Source organism: Rattus norvegicus, chromosome 10 (assembly GCF_021556685.1).
Source record: "Rattus norvegicus strain SHRSP/BbbUtx chromosome 10, alternate assembly SHRSP_T2T, whole genome shotgun sequence".
NCBI classification, from domain to species: Eukaryota; Metazoa; Chordata; class Mammalia; order Rodentia; family Muridae; genus Rattus; species Rattus norvegicus.
The window spans coordinates 47,275,186-47,300,283 of record NC_141543.1 but is presented as its reverse complement, the minus strand read 5'-3'; the positions used below and the strand labels follow the sequence as shown (position 1 = coordinate 47,300,283).

General features: G+C 43.0%; 1 protein-coding gene across 2 annotated transcripts in view; it reads right to left on the bottom strand.

Annotated features, from left to right (window-relative positions):
- The window catches only part of Gria1 (glutamate ionotropic receptor AMPA type subunit 1), a 318,504-nt gene that overhangs the window by 123,506 nt on the left and 169,900 nt on the right, over nucleotides 1–25,098 (bottom strand). For both annotated transcript variants that reach the window (XM_087573808.1, NM_031608.2), the window contains 2 exon segments: nucleotides 21,310–21,494; nucleotides 10,476–10,529 (listed from right to left, as the gene is read on the bottom strand). In XM_087573808.1, coding sequence (XP_087429934.1) covers nucleotides 10,476–10,529; nucleotides 21,310–21,494 — 239 coding nt within the window.

Sequence of the window (25,098 nt, the reverse complement as noted above, 5' to 3'; positions counted from 1 at the left end):
TGCCATGAGGGAGGAGGTCTCTCAGAGACCAGGATGAGGCTGCTTAACTTCAGTGCCTCTGATGTATGCTGCCAAGTGGAGCATTAGCTTCTTGGCCCTTTATTTCTATGTTTATTTGTTATCAGAGGTTCTGAGCTCCTCAAAGGCAAAGACCACAGTTCCACAGGCTCTGCAAACAGTGCCTAGTGCAGGGTGGTGTCTTAGGGTTTTATTGATGCGAAGAGACACCATGACCAAGGCAACTCTTACAAGGACGACATTTAGTTGGAGCTGACTTACAGGTTCAGGGTTTCAGTCCATTATCATCCTGGTGGGAAGCATGGCAGTGTGAGGGCAGACATGGTGCTGGAGGAGCCAAGAGTTCTATATCTTGATCCTAAGGCAGCCAAGAGGAGTCTATGTCTTCTGAAGGCTGCCAGAAGGAGGAGGCTCTCTTTCCATACTGAGCGGAGCTTGAGCATAGAGATCTCAAAGCCTACCCCCACATTTTCTCCAACAAGGCCACATCTCCTAATTGTGCCACTCCCATGGGCCAAGCATTCATACACATGAGTCTAGGGGTGGGCGGGCAAATCTATTCAAATGACTACAGGTGGTATGTTAAGAACATGCAGAGAAGTGAGGAAACAGAACTCTCTTTCTGTTCTTGACTTCCTCAATTCAGCATCAATTCTGTTACTGCCTGGCCTCTTGCCTTTGTCTCAAGGACTAAAGGGGTCTTTTGATTGACTTTTCTGTGTACCTATTTTATTGTGACCCAGGTCAGAGATAAAAGTGTCAGGAAGGGAGTTTTAGGGATACTCATTTAATTTCTTGCCCTGTCTTTGAAGGTCATGAACTCTTTTTTCTAGGGTATGTCTTAACCTTTACATGCACGTAATTGTAATTATTGACACCTGTCAGATCAATAACCCTTCAAGATATGTCCCAGATACAGGCTGGGTTACCATGGTATGTTGGTCAGTGGTCACCATGCTATATTAGGGGAAGGAAAAGAAGACAGAGGCCCACCTCTGACTCCTATGAATGCCAAGACAGCCTTGCTTTTAATCTTTGACACAGTAGGCTTCTCCACAAGATTCCATCTAAAAGCAGAACTTCAACCCCCGAAGTGTGGAGACTTCTGGGCCAGCTGACTTCTCTCCTGAGGGTGCTTTTGGCTCTGTCTACAATTCTATGATCACACAGGTGTATGCTAATGATATTGATAAAAAGGAATCTGTGAAATACTCTTCAGCTGACGACTTGATTGTGTCCTCAAACATCCATGTCTTTGCATAAACATCTTCACATTTCCCCATTTTAGCCACTTTAACAAGACAATCCTTTAAGGCACCCTTATCCCATATAATCTCTGGTAACACACAAGCTTCCACGGTTTCAGTCAACAGAATGTCGTAGTTGTACAAAAATCAGCTAATAGACATGCCATCCACGTTGGAACAAAGCACTAGTGTTGACTTGTTTGGTGCTGTTTGAAGTCAGGGAGGAAGAGACCTCTATGCATATTTGGATATCTGCAGACTCAAAAGCAGGCTGATCCTGCACATGTCCACCACAAATGAAATAATATAAAGGTTACTCAAGATCAGCAGATGTTTTTCAGTCCTGAGATGTAGGATAAACTGCTGACAGTTTGTGATAGAAGGTCCCCAGCCTGAGGCGATGCAAGGCTTGGAGGTGCCCTACATGGTCTGAGATTGTTCTGTCTTCCAGAGAGTGCCATCATCTTACTCCTGCCCTGACTGGGGTTGTAGCTGACTCTTGACCTAACAAACTTCAGAGTAAGTTCAACCTTTTGAACTCACTTGGCACAAGGTGACTTCTTACATCTAGAATTACTGGGTGGACCTCAACCAATATCTTCCTATATAATCTCAACATTCCTATGCAGAGAAAGCCAGGTAGGACTTCTAGAAAAACATATTTTTGTAAAATGATGATTTATTCATTTACAAACCTTCATATAGAAAGTATGCACTGAATGCATGGTGTAAAATGGATGGAAATATAAAGAAATGGTAAATTTGAAACCTACTGAGAAGAACTATGTATCAAATAACACTGGGGACTCCAGGTTGCAGTCCCAGCCCATCTTTTGAGGGACTTTTAGGTGGCTTCTCTAAGCAGGAGTGTCCCTTTTGTAAAGCGAAGGACTGGCTAGACAAGAGTTCTTAGGGATCTTCAGTCCCAGCTCTCTCGGGTTCTTGAAACTAGGTAGAGGGCACAGTTTTTTCTCCCATGCTGGTGTGTGGTGGCTGCCTCGTCTTGATCTTGCCTGGATATCCTGGAGTTTCCAAGTTCCTCTCCTCTGATGTCATATTCTTATGTCTCAGATGATTTCTGTAGGTCTGTGTAACTGTCATAGACATTGTCCCCTCGCCTCTTAACATTATCTGATCTATTTGCAGGACAAGATTAGGATGCTTGTGGGCCAGAGTAGAGAAGGTGTGTACTTCATAGGGCTTCCTTCATGAGCCCAGCAGTACCAGGCAAGGGACATAACAACTCCATATGGCTTAGTCAGTTGTCAGAATCACATCCTGGGAGAAAGAACTAGAGCACAGTAGAAATCTGGGTTGAAAGTACACACACCAAAGAGCCAGTCACAAGCATTTCCAGTTGTTCAAGGTGGGTGTGTGAAAGGACAGCACACATTGCCCTAGAGCCAGAACTGAGCAGGGAAAGCAGAACGCAGGCCGTGCCCTGTTGGCAGAGGTTATGAAGACTACCAGAGCCCTGAGGTAGTCAGGGTCAGCCTAGAGGTAGGCAGCGCCATTCCAGGGAACAAAAGAGTGGACTTCACTTAGTCACGGAGCAAAGGAGAAAGTCATGGGGAAAGGCAGGCCCTTCCCAGGGAGTGGGTGAGAAGACCTGCCCACCATCAACCCATCACTCATGTATTCATAACTAGATTCACATTCCTGCCCTTTCTGCAGAAATGTTTTTTTAATGTTACATGTTTGCATGTTGGTGGGCTCACAGGCTCACATGTATGTGGGTGCGTGAACAGGTAGAAGGACGTGCAAGTGAAGACCTGAGGATCATAGCAGGAAGAAATCTTATTGCTGCTCCACCTTATAGGTTAAGGCAGGGTCTCTCAATCAAACCCAGAGCTCTTGGACATGCTTGTCTTAGCAGCCTGCTTGCTCACGGGATCCCAGCTCCATCTTCCGAGGCTGCCGCATCTATTTACACTCACACTGTTTCTGGGGATCCAAACTCTAGTTCTAACACAAGGCTTTAATCACTGAGCCGTTCTCCAGCTCTTCTCTGTTTATTTTATCAGACACAAAATGTTGTTTGTACGTAGGTGAGGCATGAGCGCGAATGTTCGCGAGGAACCAGCTCAACCCTTCACCTCTTCACTCCTTCCTGCCTTCCTTCAGTAACTTTTCAAAGAAACTCACTCTTTGCAGCTCGTTCTTCAGGGCCCCGGGAAGTCAGCAGTAGATGAAATAGGCCAAGTGCTGCCCTCATGCATGCTAGAGTAACAGCAAAGAAGGCATCATGCAGATATGCATGGCTTTCCTAATCTCAATTAAGGTAAGTGAAAGGTACCTGGGGCTACGGCAGCATATAACTAGGATATGAAGTTTGATGTAGGAGGGGCCCGAGGGACCTCAAGATGGAGTCTCGTCGGCAGATAGGAATACTAGTGATGGTGATGATGATGATGATGATGGTGGTGATGGCGGCAGCAGTGATAATGGTAATTATGGTGGTGATTACCTACACTCATTAAGTGCCCATTTGGGGTCATGTATTACTTAATCTAAGCACTTCCTAATCATCATCTTGTTTAATTCTCATAGTATTACTGGAGGAGGTAGTTAATATTCTTATTTTTTTTTAGACATATGCAACAGAAGCTCAGAGAGTATAAGGAATTTGACTAATGCCAGTCAGCTGATAAGTACAAGCCAGAAATCAAACCCAAGTCTTTCCAATAGGAGAACTATCCTTTTCATCAGTGCTTGTACCACCTGCCTCCTTCAACAGATGCTTCTGAGGCAAATGTGACCCATATGGTGCTAAGGGAAGGAGAGTGGGTGAGCTAGGGCTTACAGAAGGACCCTACAGATCCCTCAGTGTGGGTGAGCAAGAGACTGAAGAACAGTTTCTTCTCAGGCTGAGGAAACTAAGCTGGGGGTATAAACTAGCTTCTGTATGGACAAAACTTCCGACTCTAAATGCCTCTGTAGTCAGTGGTAGCCATATTGAATACATGGCTGGCTGCCCTGGATCTGAAGATCCTCATAAAGACAGCATGTGCCAGAGCCCACCATCCCTTTCTCAGCTTCTTCTAGACTAGAAGGGATAGTTTGAGTGACACTGCACTGAGTTTGCATTCTGGATTTATTGCTGTCACTGAACTCCACCTTCTTGATGGGGATTGCCCCTACACCTGTCTCCCCAAACTATTATATGCCCAAGTGTCACAGGTTGCAGTAGTGAGAACATGACCTTTGTGCTTCTGTGAAATGTGGGGAAGCCCATGCCCTGCTTTTCATAAATGTGGTGACCCTGGGGAAGTCATTTTACCTTTGTTTTATTTGAAGAGGTCATTATAATGGTAGCAGCAAGGGCCTATCAAGAGGGTCAGTATATAAAATCAGAGTTAGATGGAGAGTGTGGAAATGTGTTTCTGGAGTAGATAAGCAGAGAGAGAGAGAGGGAGGGAGAGAGGGGGGGTGTGTGGTTGTCTTGAGCTGGGGTGTGGCAGGGTAAGATAGATATGAGTCAAAGGTGAGGTGTGGATTGATGGCCAATGGTCAGAGTTCTCTCTCAGTCATATGATGAAGACACTTTAAACTGATGGTGGATGGGAGGAGACACATGCCTGAAATTGTAAATCTGGCCAAGAACTCAAGGCTGGGGAGCTTTTAAGCACCATGGATAACCTATTACTATTTGCTAAATGACTGGCCTCTAAAGTCTTTACCCATTGGTCAGTGCAGATCACAGACTTTGAAAAGGAAGTTGCTTTGTGCAGTGGACAGTGGTTAGCACAGAAACTCACAACTGGCCAAGGTGCAGAGGACACGTGTTCTCTGAACAAGTGGAACATGGATAGCATAGCTCCTGCCTGCAAAGATCAGGGACCATCTTGAAAGTAGAGGTGTAAAGACTATAAGAACCAGAGGGTGGGAGGATTTGCTATGAAACAGGATCAAGGTACCCACAAAGATGTTGCCTGAAGAGGACCTGAACAAGATCAGGTCTTTCAGTATTCCAGCATGGACAGGGGAAAGGCTTAAAACTCCTATCTCTAACTATTGCTGAGGAAATATTAATAACTGATGATTTCTGGGGCAAGTCTTTAAGTCTGTTTGTGGCTCCTGGTAGGTAAATCATGCTCCAGTATAGGGTCTCTTATCCAGGAATATATAGTATATAAATTAGACTCTGTAGGTTATTAAAATATCGAACAGGAGAGGACACAAAGGTGGGGAGGAGAGGTAGGGGTGCATCTGGGGGCAGTTAGGAGGTAGGAGAAACATTGGGGAAAATATGATCAGAACATATTGCATAACTTATGATATTCTTAAAGAATGAAGAAAAGTATTATATTTCTAAAAAATCTGATTATGGAAATGTACAAATCTGTGGACCTATCAAGAATCCATGGACTATTTATGTTAAGCAGGAAAATGGTATAAAACAAGAATTATATCTCAAAAAGAATGAGTTTGGGAAAGTGAAGGTGTAGTGATGCACTGGTCTGCATTGTTCAAGTTCACTTGAGAGAGAGTCTGGTGTTGCATTAATGTTCATCTAAGTTGTCACTGATGTAAATGAAGAATAGGTGTATAAACATGTATGTGCACATATACACACATGTTTGTGATACATGAGCATACACAACAGGTAGATTTAGTCAAAGAAATTCTTAGTAAGAGTTTTTCACCTAGGGTAAGTCCCTGTTGCTGAAGGTATCATGCACTTCGGATGCAGGACTCAGAGGCCCCAGAGGTGGAACTGATCTGGAAGCCTATTCTCTGAAGACTAGTTTTCATGGTATCAAAAGGCACCATGCAGGTTTCCAAAAGAAGAAAGCAACCAACAGTCCTACCCAGCCAAGATACATACATATGAACCACAAGGACCAACATGGCATAATAACCCTATACATGCACTAGTGGCACGCATACTTTGATGGTAACCAACAGCTCTCTAATTGGACTTCAGGCCCATTCTACAGAGGGAGGTCATGCTTGGTACTGAAAAACTAGCTACTACCGAGGCTTAGTAAAGTCATGGATCTTCAAGAAGTTATAGCCACTATTAACTACATTCTAAATATTTGTCCTTATACCCATAGATACATGTAGTCCTCACCCATCCTCAGAGAAGCTTCTATTTGTAAAAGATGAGGACCACTACAGAAAGCTACATCAATCAAAACGCAGAGTTGTGAAGCCCGGTCCCAGTGGGTACATCTACGACAGAATTCCCACTCCTGAGGCTCAGGGATCATTGTAGAAGAGAGAGTATGGAGATATAAGAGCCCGAGGAACAAAGAGTTTGCTGGGGGATTGTATCTCCTAGGAATATCAGAAGCTACCCCCGTAAAGTTTTATCAACATGACTGCCCAAGCATGAGCTGAACAAGGATCACAGCAGTAGACATGCTAACATAGATGGGGAAAGATCAGGAGTCTTCAACCCCATATAGACAACTAAGAAAGGCTGAGAGTGGAAGAATAGCACAGCGACTGGTTATCCACCACCAAAGGGTCAGCTCTGAAAACATACATGTAAGTAACATGACCGATCAGGGTGTATCTATGAATATATTTTATTCGTGAAAGAGAGTAGGGAGTGGTACCTGAGAGGATTTAGAGGGAGGAAAAGGGAAAGGGGGATGATTTAATTAAATTATAATCTCAAAATATAAAAGAAATATTTTAGAAATGGTTTCCACCAGTGTGGTCCACTTGACTTCTTAAGACATGGTATCATCAGCCAATACACTTGGTCCTTTCCTGATGACAACCACAGGAGATAGAGGACTACTATTTTTAACAGACAAATGGATAAACTGAGGTTTGAGGCTTGGTGGCTAGCAGAAAGCTTGCCAAGCGAGAGTGACATCTCGGGGCACAAAGCAGGGTTTAGATCCTTCGGACTCCTTCTTCGTAAGCCTTTCTGTCCATCTATTCTCCTTCCCTCCTCCCTCAGGCAGCTTTGAAAGCCACTGTTGGGGATTTGAATCCCACAGCATTCTCCCAAGTGACTAGAGGGAAGATTGCTGGGGATTGCTCTGAAGCCCAGACCTTCTGACCCAATAGAAAGGACTGCGAATCAGGCTCATTCTTTCCAAAGGGCTTCTGTTCCTTAATCTATAATTGCACCCTAGCTTCCATGCCCCGAAGAAGAGGGCCATCTCCATGCAGCAGCCAGCTAATTATGTGGCTGAATTTCTAAAAATTATCATCTTATAAATCGTGATATTCCTCTGAAGGGGAAAGGAAACTGAGCACATCCTCTACCATGTTTCAAACTGAATTAATTAGGACGTTGAAGCCTAATTATCAGCTAATCTATTGGAACACGTCAGTCTTTCCTATCTGGTTGGTGTTTGCAATTTGTAGCCGATTAGTGGCAGTTGTGAGGATCTGAGAACTCATTAGGTCAGAAGACAAAAAATGTGGATCAGAAGGATAGGGTATCCTGAGGGTCTGACTTAGGGATGCTGTGGCTGAGGGGTCCCTTGGTGACAGATGAGGGCTGGTGGTGGGTTCTTCCTTCAAAGGCTCTGAGGACAGTGGATAGTTTCTGTGATTTGAACAGAGGTAACTGTGCATGCCTCATGTTCTGTGTCTTCCCAAACAGTTGGTGTCCTAGAACATCAGATGTTGTCACTAAACTTTGGCGCTAGCCTACCAACACTGCTTACTTCTGCATGGCACTGGCTGGACCACACTCCCTTGATGATTCTGTTTTCCTACAAGTAACAGAGAATCTGGTGGAACTGACTTCCATGGTCCCATTCAGCACTGTGGATCTGGAATATGAAGGATATCACAAGTTTCCTTAGTTCTTTTTTTTTTTTTCCGGAGCTGAGGACTGAACCCAGGGCCTTGCGCTTGCTAGACAAGCGCTCTACCACTGAGCTAAATCCCCATCCCCTGGTTTCCTTAGTTCTTAAGAACAATTCTATTTTTGCGAATGGTCTTTTGTGGTTGAGATGTTTGGCTTCCCCATAAAGATTCCAAACAGACATCATTCATTAAAATGCAAATATCTTGAAAAGATGATGGATTTAGCCATTGACACCTGAGTCTAAATTAACCTTTCCCATTAAGCCCTTCTGAGTTCCAACCCTGACTTTGAATGGGGCATCCAAGGCAAGGAAGGTTTAGAGGCTAGAAAGAGAGAAAGCCAGGCTAAGGCTGTCGAGCAGGCAGGGCAGAATTTTAAGGGTTAGACAGATGTCTGGACCCCACATTTAGACACAGACCATGTGCCTTAATTCAACTAATGATGTCTTTTGCACTGTATAGTATAAAATACCGAATCTCTCTCCCTCTCCCTCTCCCCTTCCCCCTCCTCACCCCTCTCTCTCCATCACTCAGAGCAAGATACCCTGACTAAAACTGAACATGGCTATATGTTTAGTTCAGTAAGTTTAGCATTTAAATTTTTTTTATAAATTAAAACCTGGTAAACATCATGACTGAATGGAACATGAAAAGTTAAGACAGACAAGGACAGTGAAGACAATTTGAACAAGGAGTGAACATCAATGGAAATGGATTCATAGTTGTGTGTGTTATGGGTTCAGGTTTTGATGGCAGCTGTAGTCACTTTGGGGAAGAACTGTGGAGTCGATGATAGTGTTAAGCACAGACTTCAGCACACAGCCCAGCAGTCCCCTGCCTAGATGTATGTCACAGGTGTTTTTACAGCAGTTTTTATACAGCCCTGAGATGATAATGACTTAGAAGTCCATCAGCTGTGTAATGGATGTGCAAAACAGGCTCTCTATAATGAACTACTGTCTGGCAATACAAAAGGGATACACGGAGATAGAATGTACATTAGTGATTGCATGGGGCTGGAGGAGCTTGGAGAGTGAGCCATGCAATGACTATTGACAAGCATGGGTGTTTTTGGGGTGGTGGTGGTGGAGTGTTTAAAATGAAGGTGTGATGGCTTCATAACCCCACAAATTTACACAGAACCATAGAGTTGAGCGCTGTAACTTAGTGTGTGGTGTTGTGTAGTCTATGGATTTTAATCTTAAGAAAGTCTCTAAACTATGGGTCTGAGTACAAATGAATATTGCGTTTGACTATGGAGGCTAAGGGCTAGAAGAATCAACACTGATGACATAAAAGATAAAAGTGGAAACCATGACACAAGAAAATTAGACTTGACAGGAAAGACAATTGCTGAAGCCGACTTACACAGATGCAGTATGTAAAGATTTGAAACACCCAGCCATCTCTGTGGCATGTAAAATAATGGCACCCAATAAACAGCTGCAGTGTGCTAAAGTGAAAACATTTTTTAAGACATAGCTTATCTAGACTGTATATGAAATGAAAAAAAAAAAAAACCAAAAAGCTCTCTAAACTGATATTAACACAGACACCCTAAGACAGTTCCTGGTTAAAGATTTGTCAGTTTTAGCCTAATTATGATTTAAATGTCTGAACTCTCGAGTAGTAAAACAACCATTAAGTTCAAAACCAGTTGGATCCAGACATTTAATGTCCATTGCCAGATGTGGTGATTTCCTAAAGCCAGAGCTATTAAGAGGGAGCTAGACTGAGGGATAAGGGCCTGCATTCCAGCCTCCAGCAAGCTATCTCCCAATGGGCAGTCCGCTGCAGTTTGAAGGGGGACCTGTGACCATTGTCATGGTCAGATTCAGCTGTTGACTTGACACAGGAAGAGAGTTCATAGTTGTCTCCTGGAAAGAGAGTCTCAGTGAGAGACTGCCTGCATTGGCTTGACCTCTGGGCATATCTGTGAGGGATTCTTTCCTAATCAAGTGATTGCTGTGGGAAGACCCAACCAATTGTGGGCGGCATGGGTGCCGAACTGGGGGAGGGGTTGCTGAACTCGTGGGGAAGTTGAGCTGAGCACACGCAAGCGAGTCAGCCCTACATCCATTTCTCTCTGTTCTAGCCTGGATGGGAAGTGAGCAGCTGTTTCAAATTCTTTCCTGGACTTCCCCACAGGGATGGATGGATGACGACCTGGAACTGTAAGCTGAAACAACAGCCTTCATCCCTTAAATTACTTTTTGACAAGGTATGTTTTGGCCCCCCCCAGCAACAAAAAAAAGAAACCAGAGCAGAAGGATGGAAGGAAAGTTAGATTTGGTGTCTCTGAGATGTAGCGATGTCCTAGCGAATTGCCCCCGTCCTCCCTCATGGTTCACATCAGGCGAGTGTGAGGCAAGCTCGGGCTCAGGCGTGGGGAGCACAGGACCAGCCAGCTTGTCCTGCTCTACTCACCAGATTGGCGAGGATGTAGTGGTACCCGATGCCATTCTTTTCTAGCTTCACGATCTGAAAGACAAAATGGGAGGGTACTCATCAGTCACACAGACAGCGACAGTGACAAAAACAGTGTCCACCAGCTACTTACAACATGGCTTCTCTGTCCTGAGCACACAGGACTATAACATCCGTACCAGGCACCGATGGTGGGTGATGCAGGTGTCCTGGTTCAGGACTCTGTTCCTCACATTTATACTGTAAACACTCTAACCCTTGACTCTTTTCCCTAACCCCTCCCCTCCCCCACTGCAAATGCTGACTATCTGAAATTATCTTGAAGCCAGAGAAAATATTTATGGCGAGAGCTTCCCCAGGTTTGCCGGGACGGCTTGACACACCACTCACGAGGAACGGTTGAGGTCGCCCACCTTGGTTCTGGCCACGGCAAGCCTGGTATTAACTTGATCTATTTCTTCCTTTCTTTTGTTTTAAATCATCGAATTGGGTTTGTATACCCTGCTTGATGACTCTTCCCCATGTACTGCTACAACAAGACATGAAATATATGAGAGGTAGCCAAGCTCCTGGCCTAACTGAATACATTCTCAAGGTTATTAAAATCCACATTCAGACATCTCCTTAATTGGATGTATGCGAATAACGGCTCACATTTTTTTTTCATGTGGGGAATAATTGAATGCATGCTCACACGATGCTCACACTGGAATAGTGGTGAGGCTAGATTCCAGACACTGGAGCTCAGAAACCACCAAGGGGATGGTTTTATTAATAATTCTTCATTACTCTTCCATTTCCTTGTCAAATGGCTTGCCGTCTCTTCAACAAGGAGATACCTTTATCAAAAGCCCATTCAGCTCCCAATAAAGACAAAACAGCAAATAAAAGATATTTCAGAGCCCATGACGTTCAGGGAGTGTAGCTACGGAAAAAATTTGCAACGTAGGAATGCAGAAGGAAGCAGGGGGTAAATCGATGGAAGATGACGTTGGACCAATAAAAGAGTGACGTGTGCATCTCGACCTGATGGTGGCTTCCATGCTGGTCCTATCCAATGGCTGACTTATTACTTTGACTCATTTTTACCTCAAAAGTACTTATCAAACCCTGACAGCGTGAAGCTGGTGCACAGTGAACAGGGGATAGAATAAGGTATTTGGTGTGGGAGGCTTCCCACAGTGAGGAGGACACAGGTAAATGCACGCAAAGTCACTTACTGAAAAGGATATTGTGAGGGTAGGGTCCTTCCCCTCAGTGACCTCACGAACCTTATCACCAGTGAATGTTCTTTGGACTTTCTTTATCCATGGACTATACATGAATGGGCCCTGCAGGTCTCCCCAACTCTCTGCATGTTTTCTGGATACCTTCTCACCTCACCCCTATCTACAGCCTTCTGTGATTGGTTCAACAAACACCCACTGGCCACAGACTTCATGTTAAGCATTGGGTAATGTGCTGGACCATATCTCAGATAGCAAGGCAAGGTTCCAGTGACCTCGCTGAGCTGAGCTGCCATTTCAGGAGGAAGCCAGATGGTAAATGTATAAATAGATGAACGAAGAAGATGTCAGCAGGCCATAAACACCACAGAGATGATAAAACAGGTCGGTGTGATGGATGGCCCTGGGAGCTTCTGGATGACTCGCACCTCGAATTTATTTTGTCCCCAGTGATTGGATTATATCATTTAGTGTCTTATATACTGGCAAAGAAAATTATCCAAATAACCCTCTTTGCTATATACATAGATATTTTGGGCTTATTTATTTCCATATCAATGTAAATTTATATAAATTTATCTTTATTTTATACTATACCCGAGTGTCTACATGGATAAGTGTGCATCACTCGCATGCAGTGACCATGGAGATCAGAAGGGCAGCAAGTGCTCTTAATCACTGAATCATCTCTCCAGCCCCTGAAGTTATACATTTTTATGTTTTAAAATCTGTATTCTGCCTGTGAGAGAAACTTGTAGTACTTTGCTTTCTGAACCTGCCTTTCTTCACTTAATAGGATACCCTCCAGTTCTGACCAATTTCTGCAAATGAAAGAATTTCATTCTTATTCCAGTCTGAGTGAAACTCCTTGGTGCATACAGCACACTCATCACTCATTCATCTGTTGCTGGGCACCTTGGCTACTGTGAACAACGTTGGACTAAGCACAGTGTCTGCATCTCTGTGACAATCACAGGTGCATTCGGTGTGACTGTATTGTACTTCATTTTTAAATCTTGAGGAATAGTCATGCTGGCTGGTTGACATCCCACAAGTAGTGTGTGCCTTGTTCTTTCTTTATTTTTTTTTAAATAAGTTTTTACTACTAGCAGGTGTAGTATTTGTTTCCTTTCTTCTTTTGTCTTCCAAGACAGGGTCTCATTATGTAGCTGTGGCTGGCCTAGAACTCACGCTGTGACCCAGGTTGGCCTCCAACTTACAGAAAACTGCCTGCCTTTGCTTCCTGGATGCTGGAACTCAGACGCATGAGTCCTCATACCCAGCATCGCTTTCCTCATCTCAGCTATTACGTTTTTTATCCAAGAAAGAATCTTTATGTTTTAGTGCACACTTGTTTATTTTGTGTGTATCTGTGCACAAGTGTGTGTGCATAGGAAGGTCAGAAACCAACTTGCAGGAGATGTTGGTTGTCTCTTCCCACCATGTACTTTCTAAGACTCGAGTTTGGGTGTCTGGGCTTTGCTCCATGCATTTGTGCCTCTGGAGCTATCTCACCAGCACAGTTTTAGCCATTTTGACTGGAGCGAGCAGAGACTCAGTGTGAATTTGGTTTGTTCTCCCTCATGGCTAAGAATGTTGAACAGATTTCCGCCCATTTCTTGGTTATTTATACTTCTTTTGAGAACAGTCTGTTCGCTCCAATGCTGCCGTTATTGATCAGATGATTTGTTTTGTTTTTTAGTATTGAGCCTTATGTGTTCCTTGTAAGTTCTGGATTTTAATCTCCTAGCAGATAAATAGTGAATGGTTTTATTTTCCTGTTCTGGGGGCTCTTTCTTCCCTTGCTAATTGTCTGTTTTGAAGTCCAGGAGATTTTTAATTGTGCACAACCCCATTTGTCAGGCCCTAACCTACTGGGGGTTCTTTACAGAGAGTCCTTGGGCAATCCCTACGTTTAAAGGTTTTCCCTCCAATTCCATTTAGCAGATTCAGAGTTTGGGGTCTTAAGTGAATGAAGGTCTTTGATCTATTTTGAGTTTATTTATTTATTTATTTATTTATTTACTCTGTGTGTGTGTGTGTGTGTGTGTGTGTGTGTGTGTGTGTGTGAGAGAGAGAGAGAGAGAGAGAGAGAGAGAGAGAGAGAGAGAGAGAGAGAGAGAGATCTCCCCACACTCATTTGGCTACTTGTAGGAATCTAGCTTCCCAGTCACCCCTGGCTGACGAGGTTGCTCTTGCTCTGATGTGTGTTTCTGACACCACACTTTAGGTGGCATGGGTCTATTTTTAGAGCCTCAATGTTGTATCATTTAGTTGTCATGTTTTTGTGCCATTACCATGAAGGTTGGGCCACTCTGGCCCTATGATGTAATTTGAGACCGGGTGCTGCATTTTCTATTGCTCTGAAGGGGGCCTTTGGAATTTATATGGAGACTGTGCTGGCTTTGGAAGTCACTTGAGGCTCTTTGCCCATTATAATTCTGCTGATCCATGAGTGAGGGGAGGGAGGGACTCTTCCATCTCTAGTTGTCTTATTCATTTATTCATCAACGTTTTGAGGTTTAATTATGGAGGCCTTTTAACTCCCTGTTAGGCTCATTCCTGGGTTGTTTCTGTTTGAGTTTGAAATGTTCCCCGTAGTCTCATGTGTTTGAACACTTTGGTGCCAGCTGACAGTGCTATTTGGGGAGGCCATGGAGTCTTTAGTAGGTGTAATGTTGCTGGGGGATGTGCCACACTGTGGGTGGGCTTTGGAGCATTATAGCCTCCTCTTACTCCCTGTTCCCTGCTTCCTGTGTGCAGTTGCTGTGTGATCGTCTGGCTTCCTGTTTCTGCTGCCATGCCTTCCCTGCCTTCCTCTTCACGACAGGAGTCCATCCATCTGGAATTGTGGTCCAAAATAGACTTTTTCTTCCCTGAGTTTTCTGTCAGAATATTTTACCACAGCAATGACAGGGGAGCTAATACCTATGTATTTTTATTTCGAAAGTATAAATGGGACTTAAAATTCATCTTTCAGCAAGTACATTATAGATGTATAGAACAGCTATTGACTTTGTATGTTTTCACATCCTTACAATTTGTTGAAATATTTTTATCAGATCAAAGAGTCTCCTAATAGAATCTTTATTCTTTTCAATACAGGTCCATAGAGATAATTGGACGTATTTCTTTCTACTTTGTATTTTTTCTATTTCTCTCTTTTGCTTTATAGCACCAAGACTCCAAACACTGTATTTAAAATGAATGAAGAAAGTGGATACCACCACCATCTCATTCCCAACTTTACAGAAAATGCTTTCTGCAACCCCCACTATGTATAACATTGGTTGTAGGTTTGTCAGGGAAGCCTTTATTGTTTTGAGGTATCTTACTTTCTTTTTTTTATGAATTTAAATATATTTCACTTTATTTAGGGTAATTGATTTCATGAGAATATGACTATATGCATACATGTGTATTTTAAAAATATTATACTTTACATCATAATACATATGGGTCTCATCATCATGTTTCATACATGCATATAATATTTGCATACCTAATGAGGTATGTATGATATAATTCAAATTTTTAAAAGTTCTGTGACAGAGTAATACATAGGAGAACAGGCAATTATGATAAGTACACTTGTCCTGAGAGTTTGTCTTTTGTGGCATTTATAGCTCAGCACAGCTATGCAACTCCTTGCTAATACTCTGTAGGTGGGCTTATTAGAACAACTTTCAGAAAGGATCTTGTTTCTGTTATATTAAAATAGCAATTCTCAGCCTGTGAGTCATGACCCCTTTGGCAAACCTCTGTCTCTAAGACTATTGACATTATGATTCATAACAGTAGCAAAATTACAGTTATGGAGGTATCTTACTTTCATTCCTAATTTCATTGGGGGTTTTATGATGAAGGGATGCTGGATTTTATTTCTGCCTCTATTGACATGATCATGTTACTTCTGTCTGTGCATCTCTCTGTGTGCTGTGTTACCTTGATTGATTTGCATATGTTGAATCATCCTTGCATCCTCTGAGAGAAACCAACCTGATTATACTATCTGATCTTTTTTAATGTGGCTTTAAATTAGTTTTATAATCACTTTACCAAAAAACATTTAATTTTTCTTTATTCCTGAGAATTTAATACATGTAAAACATGAATTGTGATATCATCAGGTCTACCCTATTGCTCCTCTCAACTGCCTCCACATCTCTGCCAACATGACCCTCTCACAACTTCACGTCTTTTTATTTATTTATGTAACCCATGGAAGTCCAGTTAGAATTGTCCATCCGTGCACCGCGTGGGGCCACCCACTGGAGTGTGGAGACTCTATCAATGTCTACATCCTCAGAAAAGAATGAGTCTCTCCCGAAAACTTTCAACTACAGGTAGCTTCTCAGTAAAGGGTGGCACATGAAGGTCACCTCCCCATCTATGATGGGCTTTTAGCTTGATCTTATGCAGGTAACCACAGAATTTTTGATGTTTGTCAAGGAAATTAGTCTTTAGTCAGCCTCACCATCTCTCTGTCCTCCCCCATCCCCTGCACCCCCAGTATATGCATATCTGGCTGTGATGTCGGAGAAACACTGGCTTTATGCAATGACTTTGGTTATGCTCCTTCCCTTTTTAGCCTATGGAAGAGTTTTGGGAGCTTTTCTTTAAAGATCTGATAGAACTTGGCAGTGATCCTTTCCAGTCTTGGGCTTTTCTTTGTTGGGTGACTCATTACTGCTGTTCTATTTTTGTCGCTTAATACAGATCTGAGGAAGTTGTTTTTACCGTCTTGATTTAATTTGGGTAGGTCATACGCTTCTAGGAATTCAGTTATTTCCTCTAGATTTTCTGTATGTTCAGAACACAAGTTTTTAAGTATTCTCTAGCCGTCCTCTGGATTTCACTGGTGTCTGTTAGAATGCCCCTCCCCCCTTCATCTCCATTGTTGCTGGTGTGGGTCGTCCATCTCTAGTCTCTTTTGATTAGTTTATGGAAGGGCTTGTTCATTTTGTTTTCTTTTAAAAAATCTAAACTTATGTTTGTTTGTCTTCTTTCCTTCTTCCTTCTTTTTCCCCTTTGTAGTGTTATTTTAGTCTTCACTATCAATTGGTGCTCTGGTTTTTGTTATTTATTTCCACTGCTTTTGAGGTTCCATAGTTTCTATTGTTCTAAACTTTGAAGTGTATCATTATTAATCTGAAATTTAAATTTTAATGAAATGACCAATAACTATACTTCTGCAGCCCAAGGGTTCTGATATTCTGTTTTCTTTTCATTTGATTCTAGGATTTAGAAACTATTTCCCCCTGCTTCCCTCAACAAAGCACTGATGATCTGAGATTGTATTATACAAACTCTTCGTTCTTTTATAGTTTATGTCATGCTTTCCCTTTTGAATTTTAGTTTTATTTCACTGTGATATGCTATTCTACAATGAATGCATTTGATTATTTTGTTGAAACTTAGTTGTTTGCCTAAAATATCGTTGATTTCAGAGATTGCATGGGTTGTTGAAGAGAACTTGTTTTGTAGCTGACGGGTGGAATGTTTTGTATTTGTCTAAGTCTCTGGCTATGGCACAACTTAACTTAGAAGTTCATTTGCTGTTGTTTTTTTTTTAAAAATAAAATTATCTACTTATTCCTGAGTGGGATCAGTTGGCATTGTTGTTTATGCCCTATCAGATCACTTCTGACCAGTTGTGCTTTTTCTATGAACTGTGTGCACCAAGATTTGATGCATACCTTCCTGACAGATTGTTCATTTAGTAACATGGCAGTGACCTTTACTTCCTCTGCCTGGTTTTAGCTTTGCATTATCACATACAAGTATGACCCATTTTCCTGGTGTACTGGCTTCTTTCCTATCATTTCCAATCTGTGTCTTTTGATAGTGTTTCTGATAGACAATATATTATTGAATGTTGTTTTTATTAAGTGGGTTCAGTCAGTTTTCATTTAGGACTATGATTATTTATATTTAGAGTTATTATGGAGATGATTTATTATTATTATTATTATTATTATTATTATTATTATTATTATTATTGCTGATTCTTGGATTTTCTTGGTTGTGTTCCTGGTCCAATCAGTCACTGTGTGTTTTTCTCTCTGTCTCCTACTCACACCAGAGTTTTGGAATTTTATCTATTCCTCTCATGATGTACTGTACTCCTGTGCTTGACGATGTCCTTCTCCCTTTGATTTCTTTGTGTACTCTAAGTCTATGAGTTGGGCTGATTCTCTGCATCTGCTGATATTCCAGTTTCTACACCCTGTAGCTTCTAGTTTCTAGCCCAACGGGTGTCTCCCATGTGTGTTGAAAAGAAGATGCAAACACAGCGATCGAGATCCACACAGCAGGTCAGTTTTTGTTCCTTCAAAACCAGCTCAGCATTAAACATGCTACTGGTAGGATGAAGCTGTGAAGGTTAATTAATCCACTTTGAACCCGAGAGTCTTCAGTGAGCATTGCAGCAGAGCATTAGATCAGCGTAGAGACTGCGCCACAAGCACAGGGCTAGCTAACATCTTGGCCATTATTCTCAAATGACGAGCTCACCTTTCTAGCTACCAAGGGCAAGGCTATCTACTACACGCTTCCCTGTGTCAACCAAGCCTGAAATTCTTGGTATGTTGACATCAGGCCTTCCTTTCCTCCCAATCTTCTTCCGTACTCGAGTTGTGGCTGGTTGCTCCTGGGCTCCAAGTAATTCTTGTTTGTAATCAGAGTCAAAGGGTAGTTCAGTCCTAAAGGATAGATTTCCTTTCCAGACAGTATGAATCACAACTCATGATACTCAAGGAGTAGAAAATTGGAGCCCCTCTCCACTCCTGGCCACTGGTGGAGCAGTGGGCTGCACCAGAACCAAAACTAATTTGAGGGTTCAAAAACTGTGGTATTGGAGGCTTCAGAAAGCCATAAGTTTTTCCTGGGGTAGAGTGCTGTGGTTCCTTTTCATATTTTCATATTTTATCTTTGCTTTTCCCCCTGTTGTGGAGCATCTAGGCAGGCGGGCTGTATTCCATTCTTCCCTGTTGGTTCAGTTGTCTTTCTGTTTCTCCTCACTTTTCAGCCATCCTGCCCCTCCTCCCATGATTTCTGATGCTCCTCTATCATGTCTCTTTTTATATTTAATAGTTATCCTCACCGTCAGCTGTAAAATGTGGGTACAAGCTATCAATCAAGAGGCCTCAAGGAGCCTTTCACAATTATGGTCTCTGTTTTCGAACTAGTAGAATGATCTCTGTTTTCAGACTATTAGAATGAAATAATTTAAAGTGTTTATAAACAACAATGTAAAAAAGTTGCCAAATGAGTCACTTCCTGATGAAATAAATATTTGTTCTTGACAGAGGAAGTAGCCATAGATGTACAAGTAAGAAAACTGTATTCTGGGTTCCATGTTGTCTTTGTGTGTATATGCATATGAATATGTGTGTGTTTGTGTGTGTGTGTGTGTGTGTGTGTGTGTGTGTGTGTGTATGCATGTTCCTGTGAATGGGTGCATTTGCACATTTGACCTTTGGTGTCATTCCTCAGCCTCTTTCTTGATTAGTTTTGGAAATCTGGGACCTAGGGGACTCCCCAGTTAAGCTAGAGTCACTAGTCAGTGGGCCTCAGGGATCAACTACCCATCCCCAACTCCTAGCACTGGGATTAAAAACATGCGTCACCCCATTCAGCTTCGTGGGTATGTGATGGAGGTTGAACTGGGTCCTCATGCTTATGCAGCAGGCACTTTTCTAACGGAGACACATCCCTAACTTCAGAAAGTTGTATTTTATAATATTTTTTATAATATAATAAAAAATATGCCCACGGTGTTCTTCCTGCATGTATGGCACACACCACATGTGTGCCTGATGTCCCTGGAGGCCCAAGAGGGAGCTGGGTCTCCTAGAACTAGAGTAAAGATGACTGTAATTGCCATTTGGTGACTGTGAACCAAACCCGGACCCTCTGCAAGAACAGCTAATGCTCTTAACCTCTGAGCTATTGCTTCAACCCTGGAGAAAGCGACATTTTGAAGACACTGGACCATATCACCAAATCCAGTTGCCTGATTTCTTTTTTATGTTAGCTGTGAGACTTTTGAAGAACAAAGCAAAAATGTAACAAGCAGACAGAAACCTTTTCCTCTTCTATAACAGGGGACTTGATAGGTGCTATGGGATCCATTGTGTAAGGACACATATCCTACATGGAAGAGCCTAAACCAGTGCATTCTCTCTGCTGTGAGCACTCAGAAAACGGCAGCATGCCACTGCTCAGGACAAACCACTTTTCTAGAAAGGACATGTCAAAGCCATCCATCTCCCATCCCAGCTCTTCCCCCACCCCCAGGTTTGCAGAGTAGGACCCTTTATTTCTATCTCTCGGATAAACCCGTTGATCATTAGAGAGGGAAATGACTCATGAAGCCAGCACAGTTGGCACTAAGAATAGCAGCAATGGGCAGAATTTCCACACATCATGTCCTGTGGGCAGACCTAAGTATGTTCCATGTCCTGGTCCTTCTAGTCCTCATAAAGGCCTTTTTAGAGGAAGTCAACATAAGCTCTGCTTTACAGTGGGGATTTAAGATGGGAACAGATTCCCAAACTAGCAAACTAGCAAAAACTGGAAGCCTAACCCTAGCTGGTTTGGTTCCAGAAACTCTGCCTTTACCAATTATTCTACACTGTGTCCCACACCCCACCTGGATATTAGTGCTCAGTAACCTGAGGACAGTCAGAGGACTTCAGTCACCATAGAAACAATTTTGTGCTGGTTTCTCTTTAAGAGCAAACCCCAAATCCATACTTGACACTGCAGAACACACAAGGGTAATGACTGAAAGAGCCCAGAGCTTTCAAAGTCCTCCCTGCTCTGCTGTGGAAGCTTCAGAATAGCTGATCTGGTGGCAGCGTTCCCCGTGGGGGGTCCAGGGTCTTGAGAGCCATTAACTAGCCTTGTCATGTTGTCAAGTACTTTAAAAGCCCGTCTTTCATTTAATGGCACTGTTCAGACACAACTGTGAGCCTCTTCCTTGCTAGTTCATCCAAATACACAAATGCAGCTCAAAAAGACAGTGATCTACACGAAGGCATTCCTGGCGGGGATGTGGTGCTTTCTCCAATTCTGATACCAGAGCAAAAACAGTTTAGGGTTGGTTGGCTGAAGCCATTGAGGTTACAGAACCTATTCATAAGGTACACGATCCTTCCTACTCCCAGAGGCAGAAATTGCTCAGGAGAAGGAGGTGGCCCTTAAAATAGGTCAGCTGGCCAAGGCCATGTGCTGCCCAATGCTGGATCTGTGAGTGACACTGCCTTAGGCCGAACACAGGAATCTGTCTGCAGCCCTGGCTCTGTAAGTTCTAGGAGACAATGCAATTGAACTTTAAAATCGGAGCACAAGATGTAAGGTCTTGGTCAGTCAGCGTGAGGATGGTTTGAAGTGTTGTAGCAAGGCTCCCATAGGCTTTGCTACTTCACTAAGTCTCATAGGGAAGTTTTAGGACTCACAGAATGTGAAATGAAAGGCATCAAGTCTCACTTCCTCAGGAGCCCTCTCTAGTCCCCCATTTCTAGCACCCACAGGAGCAGCACACCCATCTTCTCCCCGGTCATCTCCAGCTCCCATCTTGTGGTCCTTGTTGCCTTCATTACCTGGCCCAGGATGGCGTTGAGGCGTTCTGATTCACAGTCAACCACCACCAGCCTCTCCTTTTTCTTCTCCAGGTCCTGAAAGAGCATCCGGTATCCTTCCTCGGTGGTTGTCAGAATGTTGACAGCCGTTACCTGCCAGTTCTTCTCTGCGGCTGTATCCAAGACTCTCTGCAGGACTGACAGGCCTGCAGCAGAGGGGAGGACAGAGAAATGGCAGCGTCAGCATTCACAGGTAACATCCGAGTCTGCTCGCACTCGATGAAGCCCACCCCTACTTCCAGCAGGCACGTTTGGCTATCTCTGTGCATGCACTTCCATGGGATGCTTGACGCTGTCTATACCCACTTGCCCTGTGCACCCACCACTATTCGTATTTATTTCCCTAGGAGGCCACTGCTGTCATCTACTCTATTTCTGTAGCAAGCATACTTCCTGCTCCCTGTGTATCTGAAATGCCACAGCAGCAAGCACCTGTTTTTTTCTTCTTCTCGTACTCCGTGTGTAGGACATGACAGACAGTAAGAAGGACTGTTGATTAAAAACACCTTTAAAGGCTTACTTCGATGGGCTCACTGCTTGTGTGGACTTTGGTTTCTTCCAGAGTCAAGTGGCAGCATGAATAGTGCCTGCCTCACAGGGCTCTGATAAAGATTAAATAGGAATGTTGGGTGTGGACTGGTCTGATGCCTTAAGGCTCTCTAAATGGTAGCTGCTCTTATTCTGGGACAGTGGTACTCTGAATGAGAAGAATCCCAGGTAGGCTCAGGCATATGAACACTTACTAGGTTCCTAGTTGGTGGCACTGTTTGTGGGGAGGTTATGAAATCTTAAGAAGGAGGGGTCTTAATAGAAGAATTATGCCCCTTGGGAGTGGGTATTCAGGGTTTATGACTTTGCTCCATTTCCTGCTCTCCCCTTCTCTGCTTCCCATGTATAGATGCAATGTAAAGACCTTGGCTTCCTGTTCCTGCCTTCCCAACCATGAAGGACTGACAATCTCTCTGGAACGGCGGGCTAGAATGAACTCTCTCTTGCTTAAGATGCTTTTGTCAGGGCATTTTATAACAGCCACAGAGAAGTAACCAACACAGGGAAGTTTAGTAATTGCTTATTGAACAGGCCAGCTTAGCATCTAGAGGTAGCTAATAATGGTGAATTGAATTTGGTGAAATTTGGATATGGCTTCAGTAAATGTGTATTATATTTCACCACTCCTTTTGAGTAAGATTGACCCTGTGGAGGAGCCTGTTTCTCAGCACTACTGTTTTCTTGCAGACACCCAAGGTGTCCTTGCTTCCTTTTGTGCAGCAAAGGACCACAAACTAAGTGTCATGTCTCAATGGAAATGTACAACTTACACTTCAAGAAGCCAGGGCCACGTTGTTGGCAGAGCTGGGAGAGAATCCATCCTCTTGTCTCTCAGCTCACATGTGTCTGCTCTCTCTGCTTGTATCATTTAGCTTATGGTTAATCTTCAAAGCCAGTTATGATGGCCTAGGCTTTCTCATTCAATCTGACCCCCGCTCTTCTGACTCCCACTGTCACAATTAAAGAACTTTGAGATTTGTATCAAGTCCAGTGGAGCATTCTGGGACAATCTTTGCTTTCAAAGGAAGTTCTTGAGCAGCCTTCATAGCATCTGTGACCTTAACTCCCAGATGGCAATAGCATTCACACATTTTTCCATCTTCAGAGACAAGGAAAGGGACATGGGGACAGGGAAGTGGGTCTCTATTTTGCCTGTCACAGACAGCTACTTTGCCGTTAATCTTTTGTATACATTGCTTTTCTTACTCTTAGTAACACTGCTAATTCTTTCTATAGTGACCAATATGGCATGAGGCCTCGGGAACTTCTCTAGATAGCTTCTGGTTTTATTTTCCACTTTGGTTCATTTCTCGTGAAAGTTGTTTTATGTGAGTGAGCCACATGCTTGCTAAACCTTCCCTATGTGTCTGTTGCTATTATTCTGGCTTTTCTTTTTTAATTTACTGGATTCTAGAGGGCCAGTCTTACTCTGATCCCTATTTTGCAGATGTGGACACCAAAACTCGTTAGTACGTGGTCATACAACCAGAAAATGGTAGAGCTCAGAGTTCTGGGTTCTGGGGTAGATCTGGCTCTTTGCAGAGGGTGGGTTCTTCTGTCAACCCAAGAAATTCCTAACAATATGTTTCTCTGGAGTTGCTATGCTTGAGCCTTTATTATGGCACAAGATTATTCTGAAAGGGACCATTGGCAGATGTCCCACACAGTGGCTACTGAATGAGAAGGGAAATAATCAAAATATGGAAAGAAAAGAAGAAATGAAAGGAAACAGAAAGAAATGGATGCTTCCACTCTGTCCCTCTCTGTACTTTCCTTTTTGAATGGCACCTCCCCCACTGCCTATAAAACTGTCTTATTCACTTGTTCAAAGTATCTAAGATTCTCTGTAGGAAACTCTGCCAGGGAAGTGCTCCCCTGCCTCAGTGTCTAGACTTTCAAGTTTCAGTCCATTTATCTCTTTAAACAAGTAATAACAGCATTCTTACAGGAGTAGGCCATGCATAAGAAGGCAGGACAGGCAAGTGCACACTATAAGGCTCAGAAAGAAGAGTTCTTGTACATAGGATGAGTGCATAGAGAAAATGGGATCTAATGCATTAGAATGGGAGGACCATGTAGGTAGATGTGATAAATAAATGTATTGCAGGATAAGGAGGCTGCAGAGAGCAAAAAGTATGAGAAACAACTGGAAAATGTGATTGCAAAATTCAAAGGGCGAGGACTACAAGCACTAGGAGGAGGAGAGGATGATGGTGATGATGACAATGATAGTAAGAATGGATGATAATGATGAGGATGGTGATGGTGGTAGTCATGGTAGTAGTCATGATAATGACAGTGATGAGAGTCAGGATAGGGATAGTGGTGATTGTGATGACAGTGATGATGGTCAAAATGGTGGTGGTAGTGAAGATGATGATGGTGATTGTGGTAAGGATGATGACAATAGGATATAGTGATGATAGGGATGATGATAGCAGTGGTGGTGATGGTGACAGTGGAGGTAGTTATGATGATGGTTGACAGTGATGATAGTGATGATGGTAGTATGGTGGAGGTGATGTTGACAATGATGATGACAATGATGATGATGAGCAGGATGAGGATGCCAATGATAATGATAATGATGACAATGACAATGATGAGGATGAGGATGATGGCAATGATAATGATGATGATGAAGATGTAGATGATGACAATGATGATGATGATGATGAGGAGGAGGAGGAGGAGGAGGATGAAGGGGAGGAAGAGGAAGAGGAGGAGGATGGTGGCGACGATGAGGACCATGACGATGACGGCAATGATGAGGATGACAATGATAATGACAATGATGAAGATGTAGATTATGATGATGATGATGACAATGATGTCGATGACAATGCTGCTGCTGCTAATGACGACAACAATGATGATGATGAGTAGGAGGAAGATGACAATGATGGTGATGATGAGGACCATGACAATGATGATGAGGATGATGATGACAATGATAATAACAATGATGATGGTGTAGATGATGACAATGATGGTGGTGGTGATGATGATGATGATGACCACAGTGGTGAGGGTGGTATTGATGGTGGTGGTGGTGGTGGTGGTGATGATGATGATGATGACGGTGATGATAGTGGTAATGATGATAATAATGGTGATGACAGTGTTGATCACAATGGTGATAATGGTATTTCTGTTATTGATGGTGAAGATAATAGGCAGCAGATAAACATATAGTGAGGA